The sequence below is a fragment of the Cinclus cinclus genome, chromosome 11 (assembly GCF_963662255.1).
Source record: "Cinclus cinclus chromosome 11, bCinCin1.1, whole genome shotgun sequence".
Taxonomy (NCBI): domain Eukaryota; kingdom Metazoa; phylum Chordata; class Aves; order Passeriformes; family Cinclidae; genus Cinclus; species Cinclus cinclus.
This window is the reverse complement of record NC_085056.1, coordinates 12877610-12890413: the sequence shown is the minus strand read 5'-3', so window position 1 is coordinate 12890413 and position 12804 is coordinate 12877610. Positions and strand designations below refer to the sequence as shown.

The following is a 12804-nucleotide window of genomic DNA, read 5'->3' as shown; positions in this document are numbered from 1 at the left end:
CAGGTTTAACTGCACAGCAGAAACAAATGAGGAGGCTGGGTGGTCAGGCAGGAGCTCTTCCCCAGAGCTGGCATGGTGTGGGCACTGCTTTGGCCATTCCTGCCTGGTGCAAAGCTGAGGCAATGGGGTTCTGGGGACAGGCTCTGCACAGAGGTGACCTCTGGGTGTCCATACTGCCTGCTCAGGATGTGGCACAGAGGACACACAACACACTCTGCAGTGCATCAGCTCAAGCACAGCTGAGTGATAAGCTCAGGACTGCTGCAGCCACATCTGGTCTGGCTCATGCAGAGTTGGGGTGACAGAGCCTGGCTGAACCCAAGCTGACCTTGCACAGAGCCACGAGCTGTCTCTACACTGATCCCATCAGCACATACCATCTCACTCTATCATCTAGATTTTTCCAACAAAGCCCCATCACCTCACTGAAGATAGACAGTTTAGTATCTCATAAGTTATTCCATTAACATGAAACATGAAGGGAACATTAACAATCCATCCACTGGTGGTTACAGCCCAGCTCAGGTCATTGCACACGTGCACCCAGCCCTGCACCAAATACTCCCATCCCCTTCTCATTTTACATAAGCAGAACAGGCACAACGTGGAAAAAAAGCTGTATTCTGAATTGTTTTTCCTTTCTCCTCTGATCAAAGGGAGGTATAAAACAACTCTCAAAACATGATGTTAAAGCAGGGTATAATTAGGCAAACAACAGTATATATGATTGAATATACTTCTCTGGAAGTTACAACAGAAGGAGCAAATAGCAAGGCTGTTCCAGGCTCATTTTCAGATCCCTGAGGCTGGACTGAGAATACTGACAGCCTTCCTGACAAGAGCATGGAGGTGCAGTCAGTGACAGCCCAACACACACAGCCAGGTGCAGAAAAGCAAGTAGACCACTGACTTTCTAACAATTCCTTATCTTTTGCTGCTCTCAGACCATTTTTTTTTCTTGGCCTCTTATATGCTCGCTCCATGTACCTGACCTCACAGAAGAATGAGAACAGGTAAGGCAGAGAGGAATTTACAGGAGTCTCTCATAGTCTTTAAAATCCCCCTGGGAAAACTGGCTCTTGGGATGGGGTCACAGGGCAGGACTCAGCTCTCTCCAGCAGCCAGGGCTGCTGCTCCTGCTGCCTTTCACTGGCTCAGGAGATAAACCCTAGGATTACACCCTAAATCTCTTACTCGGGAAATCAGGGGTACACACAAGGCTTTTCAAGTTTCTTCATGAAATTATTTTTCAAATTCCTTCTAGCAGTAAAAGTGATGGGGCCTCCACCAGCACCACAGCAGTAGGCAACAGCAGTACAGTATCACTCCAGGATTTCCTGTCTGGAGTCTAGGCTTCACATCTGAAATACAGCACACACACAACATTTGTATGACTGAGGAAACACAAGACGCTTGCCACACATTTATTATCTTCCTGGGGAAATGATATAGAGGACAAAAGAGACTATATTTACTCCCTCCCCAGCTGCTTTTACAATCTAATAATTTATTTCTCCTGGACATAAATTTCAGATTTAAACGAAATCCCTGAAACCTAAAGATGCCACATGGTAGAGGCTAGGGCAGTATTTCTTTCTGTTTTGGAGATGGAGTGCTTAATGCATTGCTCAGTTAACCAGTAGTCTTAAAATTTAGGGGGGAGGAGGTGGAAAGAGAGAAGCAAATATACTGTGGCAAATCCTAGATACAAATATAGGTGACTGTGATGACTACCTTCATACACAGAGTTAAAAATATCTGATTATTGAAAATTATTTTCTCAGTCCACAGGGGTTTATCTAGGTTTAGGCTGAGATGTTTATTTTTTCTGCGGCAGCTGTACTGGGGATTCTTTTACAACATTTTCCTTACATAGAAGCTATCTATCATTCACATCTCTGAAAGCTGAGGTGCTTTCTATGATGTAAGAAATCTCTGCAATTAGAAACAAAGATATCCTTTTTCAGAAAAATAAAATGCATCTCCAAACCCTTCAAGGCAGCAACTAAGATAGCAGTGCTCTTAGGGCAAATGTAAAATTACAAGGTATAAATTTATGTTAACTGTTACAAATATATCCATCTGTTCACAGACTAACTAGCGACTGAAACTGATGAGTCCACTGAAATGTAATTTTTGAGTCCACTAGCGTCTGTTCTCTTCTAGTAATAAAGTAAATGCTTTTCAATAACTCTGCTGCTTTTCAATCCCAATTTCCATTTAAGTAGGTTCAGATTCTCTCTAAAAAAACCCTAAAATTAAAATAGCAAATGCCTTTTCTTTCCAAAGGTCAAATTCAGCTTTTAAAGAACACGTAACGTTTCATCAAGGCAGAGAGGACAAAACTCCAATCAGATAAATGGGCTGTGTAATGATTGAGAACCACGGCTGCCTCAGGTTTCTGAATGGGCTGTAGCATAGGATTTGGCACAGACTGATGTTGAAGCTTATATCTCTTTTACTGCAGACAAGAAATTCACTGAAATATATAAATAATGAATGTGGCTGGGGATCTCTACTGGTACTACTGCTGGTTCTGCAAGATGCACGAGCAGAAACATACACTGCTCCATGTTTTTGTTATTAGGGAATCCTTGTTCTCCAACAATAAACACAGAATATTTTATCAGAAATGGCTTCTGCAGCACATCCAATCTAAGTTTCAGCTCTCTAGAAATGCCAGCAAATTGCAGAAAGATAAGTTACAAAGACATACCTAATTTGCTGTGATGAATTGTGTGTATGCTTCAGTGATCAAAACTGCAGCTGAGACCTATTATATTTAATGATCTAGACATTTCTTGTGAAAACACTCAGGCATATACTGTTATGTCTGGACAAGCATCCCCGTTTTGGTCTTTGCCAGCAAACGAAGAGATTGAACTTTTAAAAGGATGCTGTACAGCACTCTCGATGAGCTCTTTAAAACAGAGGCTAATCAAGCTCCACTTTTTTCTTTAAATAATGCTTACACTCTGCTCTTTCCAGTGCAGCATCCCTCTTCCTTTGAAAAACAGTCAGTTCCTCTGGATGCTAGCGACACTTACAGGAGGCAATGGAGCTAGTCTGTGCTCAGACCCCAAACTATGCTCCATGGCAGCTACTACAGCAGCAGAAAATCAAAGGGGCTGGATCAGAGATCTCTTCCCACCAGCAAAGAAAATCTCTGACAAGACATTTCAGAGAGAAAACAAAATTTAAAAAATTATTTGTCTACATGTTACACAAGCATTCTGTTTCTATTTTAAGGACTGCCCTGCTTACAAAGGCATGTGATACCCAGCCCGGCAGGGCCAAGCAGGGGTAGCTGGTTGTGCTGTCCCTGAGGACACTGCTCCTGCACAGCCAGCTGTGCCATGGCCACGCTCACAACCCCACAGCTTACGGCCCCTGTGCTCGAGCAGAGGGAGCAGAACAGCAGGGAACAGAGCAGCAGCAAACGGGGCTTCCTACCACTCTCCTGTGGGGACAGGGATGTCACCTTGTGAACACGTGAAGGACTTTGGAATAAAAGGTCTGAGGTCTCCAGGGCTTTATGTCTGGCTCCTCAAAAGTTGTCCTGCATGGAAGGGGGTATGTTATTCAACCTCGCCTTTCTGAATTTGGAAAACAGGAAAAAGCAACCTCAGAAAATGTGCTGGTAAACTTAATTAATTCATGTTTATAAGAACCACAGTGATCTGCAGAGAGAATCCACAGAATTTTCTTGCTACACATATCCAAGAACTCATGCTCTCCCTCCCTGGTCAGTCTGAACCTCCTTCTATCATTCATTGCTCAACAAAACACAGCAAAACATAAACATGTGCTTTTGACTCCAGAAATAAGGATTTCAAAGGGTTGAAATTTTCATTCACCTGAGGAGCTGCTAAATACTATCACAGTGGTAATTTGTGATAGTGTGGTAAAGAATGAGTAAAAGGTATTTGTTAATTGTTGACATAACAAAATTAATTTTTCATCCCTAAACTTTTTCTCATCTCTCCTGTGAGCTCTGATGCAATGTTACTGACTGGCACGGCTGAAATGCCAACTTGCATTTCTCATCCTTAATTTCTCTCTAAATGTCATTAGTAATTGTTATTGCCAGACCAGAGAGTGCAATCTGGTCTTTCTGAAAGAAAATCCATTTCTCATTTCTTCTCGTGTGCTTCCTCCTTTTGGTCAGGATGGATGTTTAACACAGCCCTTGTGCTCTGCTTCTAAGAGGACAGGAATGCATTAATGTATCTGGAAGTACAACATTTCTGCTTTATTTATTTACATATAGTATGCCTGGATCCTTATGAATATCAAATTGTATATTCAGAAGGGTCTTCAAAGTGCATATTTCAAGAACACTAACAAGTCTTAATTGAATAAAGCTAACAAGTAGGGGAAGGGAACACCCTTTAATGTGTGCATACAGACTCCTCTCTGGATGCTTCCATAATTTATCCTTTCTAGTGGGCAGCAAGACTGTCAAATATAAAAAACATATTATATTATTTTCCTCTCTTTCTGTCTCATGGAAAACAAACCTCTTCAGTGAGATGTGTGAACTAGTCTAGCTGTGGTCCGGACTAATGTATCACCATCATTGCCCCAAAAAAGTAAAAATTATTTCCACCACTAAGAGGGAAGGTGAGCTTACACATCTATGTGCAAAGGAAAAACCTGCCAGTGTAAAAGGCTGGTTCCTTGCATATCACTATGTATTGAGCCAGAGATTTGTACAGTTGTGTGCAGCACCTACAAAATGTGGTCTCTGGTACTTAGAGGCAAGTAGCACCTTGGCACTTTGAGTCAATTTTTAGCCAGGACTCTTTGTCACAACAGACAGATCTCCCCATAATCAGCACATCTTACACCTTCATGTCATTATATTTTGTAAGGTATACAAAGTAATTAATTCAAAGCTAAGTTGCATTTCTATACCCACTAACTAAAGGCATCTTATCTCAAAATAAATAGACATTTGAACATTTCCAGCCAGGAATTGTGCTTTCAATAAACACAATTGATGCATATACATTGTCTCTTGGCGGCTTACACTCCTGCCCATCTGTTGGGATGGCATGGTGCCTGCGCAGAAGTTGGTTGGACCCTTGCCCTAGGGCATAGATGACAGGCAACGACGGGTTTAGCTGGGCAGCCTGAGCAGCAGATCCAAGTGCCATCTCTGCTGGAGGAAGCCCGTCTGTGTGCCAGCACTGCCACATTGGAACGACATGCCTCCTTACACTTGATCACACATGTTGACACTTGGGTGCGCTTAAGTGCATTAATGACTAAAACGATGCCTTTCACCTGGCTCCCTTCTTTTTTTCCTCCACTCTGCACGGCTGCTGGGTTTTCTGCACATGTTAATGCAAAGTTGTGGGCACTTTGTTAGCCAGGGCCAGCCACAGAATGGCCCTAATGTTTAAGAAAGGAAGAATGGGTTTTTGTTATGGGCCATGCTGCTCCAGTGACAGACATATCTTCATCTCAGGTGAGAGATCTTCCTGCCTCTCACTCAAGAGACCTCAGACAGGATAAAGGTGCAGTAATACATGGATCAGAACCATCTTTCCAAATGAAAATGCTATACCCTGGCACTATGCCACACACAGGGCAATTCAAGATTTCTGCACCATCCTTTGTTACAGCAGAGGTGGCCACACCAAGAGGCCACACGGTCTGGATTCCATTACTGTTCCAACAGCCCCTGCCTGTGTGCAAGGGAAAAAGGTGCTGGCTTACAAACCACACAGAGGAGTGTGAGCGTGAACAGCCCTTGCTCTTACATCAACCTCTGTGGATGTCAGGCCCAGGAAACCTCCAGCATCCCCTGCATGGAACCCCAGCTGCAGCTGCTGCAGACCCAGCATCAGCCCACATAGTCTACGGTATTTCTTAGCTTTGGTCCTCATCAGAGCGTGTTCCTAACCCTAAATTTTCATACAGCCACATATTCCTTCTCCTCCTCCCAATTTAAACACACACATTGAAAAACAGAGACCTCATAAGTACTCTTCCCTATTGTGAAAACAGATCACAGATAAAACCTGTGGTTTTGCAGTCCATAAAGAATGTTCAGGCAGGCAGACTCAACATCATGGGTATGTGCCTACAGCACTTTTAATTTTTAATTATTGTTAGTTATAATTACCTGACTGTGTCTGAATGAAACCCATCAATATGGCTGGAATAGATTTTGGTAGTCTTGTAATTTATTAGCTTTGTAACTACTAATAATTAAAATTTAACAATACTCCAAGCACCATAGCAACATTTAAAAAAAAAAAAACGCTAGCCAAATCTGCTAGGATAACTGACTAGGTAATTTTCATTATTTAAAAGAAGGAATGTAATTTCAAAAATTAAAAAAAGTTTAAAAATAAAAGTAAGAAAGAAGGAAAATAGCTAATATCAAAAAAGCAAAATGCAAAGACAAAGGATCTATTTTAAAAGGGAAAAAAAAGGATATTACTTGCAGAAAGTTGATTTTACACATGATTTTGTGTGTACTTTGTAGGAAATTTAAAAAGAGCTCATGGTATGTTTTCGGTAAGAAGCTCTTGGTGTTTTCCATCTAAGCCACACTAAGTCTTGAAATACAGAAGAAGTTACATCAGCTGAAAGCACTGCCTTGAGATAGAGCCACATTTCAGGTCCCATTTGTCCTGCTATCCACACACTCTCAAGGAGAAACATTTTCTGCAACTTCCTCAAGATACTTTGGAATTGCCTTTCTCTCACTGCTGAATGGACACTGGAGCCCAGAAACACTGAGATACTCCACTGTTGCAAGCACACAGGGCTGGCTGGAAGAAAAATTTTACTTCTACTTAAGTAAGCTTTCTTATATCCCCAGAAAGTAGGTAAAGTCCATTTTTCAAATAGGAGCTGGAGATATGGCTTGGTACAGACTTTAAACTGCTGAAGTCTTTCTTCAGTGCCCCACTGGGGGGGAAGTGAGCCCTTGGACACAGCCCTGCAGATTCACCTGTGGCAGGTGGCTCACAGCCCAGCCAAGAGACTCCGTGCTTCAGGGGACACTGTTGTACCCAGATGCCCCAAGGACCACTGGCATGAGCAGCTGGAGATGTTGCTGCCCATTGCCCCCCTCCCAGGGAGGCCAGCACAGGTACAGAGCTGCTCCTCTGTGTCCCCCACTTCAGACCATAGGGCAGCTCGCTGTGCTGCCCCCTCACCTGGGCAGGTCACAGTCCTCTACAGGAGGCACATCTAACATCAAGCTGACATTAAAAGCAGACTTAAAAAGAGAAAACCTGCTTAGGGCTTGATCTGCTGTAATCAGCAGAAAGAATCCCAAGGACTTTGATGTGGACCAAATCAAGCCCCTGGAGGACATTCATGGTAAATCATTATTAATATAATGAGTGCAATTTCTGTGCAGCAGCTCGTTCCTGTTTATGGATATATGAAAATTGCTAGCTTTTCACATAAAATAAAATGAGAGGGGAGACAGACCACAGTGTTAGCCAATGAGCCATAGTAGCTCCTTTTGATATGTGTAAGCTTAAAAAACTGGGCATTTAAAATGACAGCACATTCCTCCAGTGAAGCTCTCTTAATTTAGTGGTTTGCCATATCTCCAAATCTGAGCGGAGAAGAAAGCCCTTTATTCATAGCAGGCAATAAAACACCTGAACACCTGTGCTAGGAAAGACCTGGCAGGTACCCTGCTCCCTTGGTACCTGGATTATTTGCGCATTGTTTATTACATCCCTTGCCTTAGTTTTCATCAATTGTAATCATTTAGGAGGAAACAGTATGATTAACAGTGCACAAGCAAACAGCAGGAATTAATCCTTTAAATACAAATACTTCACCGGTTATGTGATGGCTCCTTGGAAAAGCAGCGTGGCAAAAGAGCACACACAAAAATCCTCCTCAAGTTTTCTCTGAAAACCACTGCTCAACCACAATTTACTTAACACAATTCTCGATGCAAACAACTGAGGAGGAATCTCTCCTTTCTGTGAATCACACCACAAATATCTCAGAGCACCCATTATGCATTATCATTTCCAACCCATCTTTGGGACTGGCAGGGTTCCCTGCTATGTTTTAAATAGCAAAGATCAAAATTTCACCTGTCAAAGAGCAAGCTCATCTGCCATGTCCGAGTGCCCATGGCTCTGGCTGCCTCTGAGGAGCTGGAGCAGCAGCTCCCAGCACAGCTCCTGGAGATGGGAATCTGTCTGAAAGGGCTCCTCCTGCCCTACGTGCGAGCAAACCCCAAGCCTCTACATTTGTTTCAGTGAGTATATTTCAGTAGGAGGAATGAAATGCCATAGCCTTGGTGTTTTAAGTATGAGCTATAAATTCACTCTTTTTCCAGGAGAATTTCATTATATTCATAGCTGTCAATTGCACAAAGTGAGGATGTGAAAAACACAGAGATGCCAGCCTTTCCTCTTCTGCCCTAAGGGTGTGTGGGGTTATCACACATACTCTTTCCTTTGTGTTTCATGCTTAACCTTCCCATGTGTTCTTTCCTTATTTCCAGTGAGATTATGTAAGCAGTTAAGTATCATTCTCTTTTCTTTGCAGTTAAGTATCATTCTCTTTTCTTTTCTTGTGGTAATATCATTAAAGTAACATCACTGACTCATTGCTCCAGATTCTCACCAAAATTCCCACCATTTATAAAGCAAGTTCAGCTCCTCAGAGTGTCTCAAAGCCTTGGTTTTACAGCTCCATCAGATGGTGTAAACTTCAAAGCAAAAACCTATATTAAAATACAACTACTAGTTCAGCAGCACAAGAGGGTTTGATCACTTCCAGAGCATTAAGCTACCAAAGCAGTATCTGCACCAGTCACTAGAAGTACATTTACAGCAGCATTTACAGTTTCTAATCACATGGCATACATGGTGTTTACCCTGTTTGAAAAAAAATGTTCAAAAATCAGCAGGGCTAGTTCATCCCAGTCTGTGACATCTCTAAAAGTTACCTTTTCCCTTTGTTGCCTGTCATTTTCCCCACCTTCCTTGTTTTTCCTGCTTTTTTCTCCTCCCACTCTGAATTTCTTCTTGAAATAGTTGAATGCTCCAATTTTAAAAAAGTATTTTCAGTGGTTTAACTTGAAAATACAAAGGAAAACAGCACGTAGGTTCAGATTTTGATACCAGTTATTTCATGCCAGTAGGAAAGCAAGTTCAGAACTGAACAGTCAAATTCATCAAGCGGAACCCCTTGACAGAGGCTGATTTGCCCACATAAGATAATTGCACAGTTAAAGACACAGAAAGGTTTATGCAGATTTAACCCTAAGTAGCAGTTGAACAACTGGTTCACTAAAATAATACTAAATCTTCATTACTCGACAAGAATATAATCAACAGTTGAGGAATTTAGAGCAGGCAGCTTACACACCAGAAACTAATGAGATAATCATGCCAAGGCAGACTGGTTCAAAAGTCTTAAGCATTTCTAACTGATTTATACACATATTTTGTGTCCTCCTTGGCTCCAATATTTGCATTAGTAAATTCCCTGGCATAAAGTAAACACACATTTCTGAGTCACTACTGAAGTAAAAACTAAAACTGTGCAGTTAAGTATTGAATTTTTATTCAGCCAACATCATTCAAAACTACTCATGTAATTATTATGAATTATTATAAGCAGAAAAATTTTGAGTGCAGAAAAATCCTGCATAAAAACTGAAAAAATTCCAATCCTAATTTATATGATTAAAGCTGACATTTGCAGCAATTGTGCAATGCACAAAACTTCAGAATTGAAACAGTATGTAATTAAAATCTGTAATTGCAAAAAACAGGCTGCTTAGACTATAATTTTACCAGGTTCTCTTTATTTGATCATCTGATTCTAAAGGTTAATGCAGTGGCCTAGGAAGCCAGTGTTCCCATTTTAATTGTGCTGGCATTTTGACCAAACACCACTTTAAGGGAGATATGGGAGGAAAAATCAAAGCTGTCTTTGCAAGCCACTGCCGCCTTCATAAAACGTTCATAGTGAGAACACACAAACCCAAAATCTGCTGACTTTATTAAAATATCAACAAGGTATAGTTAAAACTTTTGTACACTTATGCAAATCAGGTCGCTAGAACAAGGGAAAGGCGGGATCCCCTGGGAGATAAAAAAATAAAATCAACAAAGTGAAAAGATCAGCCATCCTTCCACAGCATGACAGCACAACACAAGAGGCAGCAGCTTGGGAATTCAGCACGATAAATAAAAACCCTCCAATGTTTAAGTAAATCATGGTTTATAAAACTAATACATGTAAATGAGGCACATGGTACCATTCTATAAAAAGACCACCTTTCCCAGGGGATGGGAGGGGTGATTTTGGCGGCCATGCTGCACAGGTGAGATAGGTGTGAGGAGGCCAGCCAGGGTGGGCACCTGCCCACGAGCTCTCTGGCAGGGCAGGCTCTGGTGCTCCACTGCCCAAGAGGTACCATGCACACACACCATGGAGGTTCAGTGCCTGTGTGGGTTTAGCACCAAGGGTATTGGTGGGATTTAACTCCCAGCCTCCCTGCCATGGCTCCAAGGAGGCCTCTGGGGCCAGAGCTCCAAGTGTGGCTGCAGCAGCGTGCCCAGGTCAGGGTCCAGCCCCTCCAGAAGGATTTGTGCCCCTGGGACTGGGTGTGAGCCAAACACTTGCTCAGTGGAAGATACAACTGCTGTGGCTGCAGCCCCCAGTGCTGCCAGGGAAAGTGGTGTGCAAGGCCTGGTGTGCAGAGCCACAGCTTGGCACTGTGCTACTGCCTGGGAAGAGCCTCTACTTGAGCATCATGTCGAGCTGCACCCATGCTTTCTCATACCTCATCAGGGAAATTTCCTTTTCTTATGATTTAGCAGTGGGGAAAGGGATAGGGCAGCTACCATTTGCTTAGTCTTTGTATGTTAATCAGTCCCTAAATTATTAATGGAGAAAAAGAAATTATTTACAAGGTGTTTGACGTAGACATGTAAAGACGTAGCAACACTACTGTCAAGAGAAATACTCATAAATCAAGATATCTGTCTTGTCTTATTTATTTATTTATTCCAGCCATGCTCAGAGACCCTTTTCTCCTCCAGGCACCCAGGGAGGCAGGAGGAGACTGAGAGACTGCTTAAGAGCAGAAGAGACTGTACCAAGGTTAGGCACCTTTTCTAAATGCAGCACAAGGGTGACAGTTGCACAGAGAAATTAACAGCTTTAGTTTTGTTTTTACTCCTGTTGTAAACATACCTGAAGCTCTGTTTGAAAGAAGAACTTCTGCGGGCACTGGGAACAGTCATAAATTTTGTCTTCCTGCCCGTGCACTGCAAAGATGTGCTGCTGCAGTTTGTTTGCCTGTACAAAAACTGAAACAACACAGTACAGTTAGTTAAGTTGTATAAGGCACCTCGTCTCAAACTGCACTTCAGTCTCTGCAATTGTAAAAGGTCCAAGGATATCTGCCAGAGAAGTGCCAATACACTTGGTTCAGCAGAATTTCCTTACAAGTAGTCAATTTAGAGTCTCCAGGCTGACAGTCAGCTTACTTCTAACAGACTTTACATCCTGTATGGATTTTTGATATTTCACATAAAGCTAACACTGTCCACAGGTAACTGAAAGAACTCAGTCATCAGACCAAAGAGAGGATGTCACTGTTCCCATGGGGAGCTGTGGGCCCATAGCAGGTGTATCAGATGCATTTTTAATGCAGGACAACTGGGCCAGGAGAAGCCTTGATGGCTGGTCTGGAAGACAAGTGGCCCAGAACAGCATTTCTGTCAGAAATGTGAATCTGGAAGGGCAGGCTTCCCACAGTTTTAGATCTTTTAAATAGGTTGTCCATTCAGTATAAAAAAAAAAAAAAGATTATTGTTTAACATCACAAATATCACAGCATATGTATTATGATCCTGGACTGACAATTATTCTGACTTTACTGAGGGATATTTTGAAGTGGAATATATTGAACCACAGTTTAGCTGGTTAAAAAATATATCTATATCTTATTTCATTTTCGTCTCACTTTACATGAATGGTCATCTGTATGTGAAAATGGCTTTTTTCAGCAGAATTTAACAAATGCACCCAAAAATTTTTACAGCACATTTCAGAAAGCATAAATTAACTCCAAACTCACAAAAAAACCCAATTTCTCAAATCATGGACCAAACCCTAAAGAATGTAGGTTCACTTTATTCCCACCAAAGTTAAAGGAACAGCAGGGGCTGCCATGCCCCTTTACTGACAACAGGCCCACAGTGGCATCTACATGATCCTTATCTCTCAAACAGATTGGAAATGCAGATGTTAACTACTCTGTTGAAGAGAGTATAAAAAAGGCAGCCTTTAGCATGCACCCTGCAGATCCCGGGAAAGCAAGAATCACCCATGATCATTCGCACTGATGAGACAGCTTAAATGACCTACAGAGAAGGAATACCTAGCAGGCTCTCAGAGGGGAGTTAGAAATGTGCCACTGTAAGAAAACTGGGCTTAAAAAGAGAATCCCTCTGAGAGAGCAGTGGGCAAAACCAGAGAGTTGTACAATTTGGCCTTATCAAACCTTACCCCCTTTTATTCAGCACTGTAAGCAGACCTGGCCTTTAAAGAGTCCTTGCTCAGGTGAATAAGGGCTTGCAAGAGCACGTCCATCCTTTGCAAGTCCTGCACTTAGAAACACACAGCACCTTTGAGCCACAAGGCACGATGTAAATGTTTGGAATTGTGGGGGGCCATGCAGAGCCAGCTGCATGCGGCAGTGCTGCTCGGTGTCAAACGCCACGGAGCTGCTCAGCTCAGACAGAGGATATTTGAACATTTCCAAGCACAGTATTTCTTTTTCCA

General features: G+C 42.3%; 1 protein-coding gene across 2 annotated transcripts in view; it reads right to left on the bottom strand.

Moving 5' to 3' along the window:
• The window catches only part of ZNF423 (zinc finger protein 423), a 159548-nt gene that overhangs the window by 10050 nt on the left and 136694 nt on the right, over positions 1-12804 (bottom strand). For both annotated transcript variants that reach the window (XM_062500123.1, XM_062500124.1), the window contains one exon: positions 11209-11324. In XM_062500123.1, the coding sequence (XP_062356107.1) occupies positions 11209-11324 (116 nt within the window). The remainder of the gene's footprint in view (positions 1-11208; positions 11325-12804) is intronic.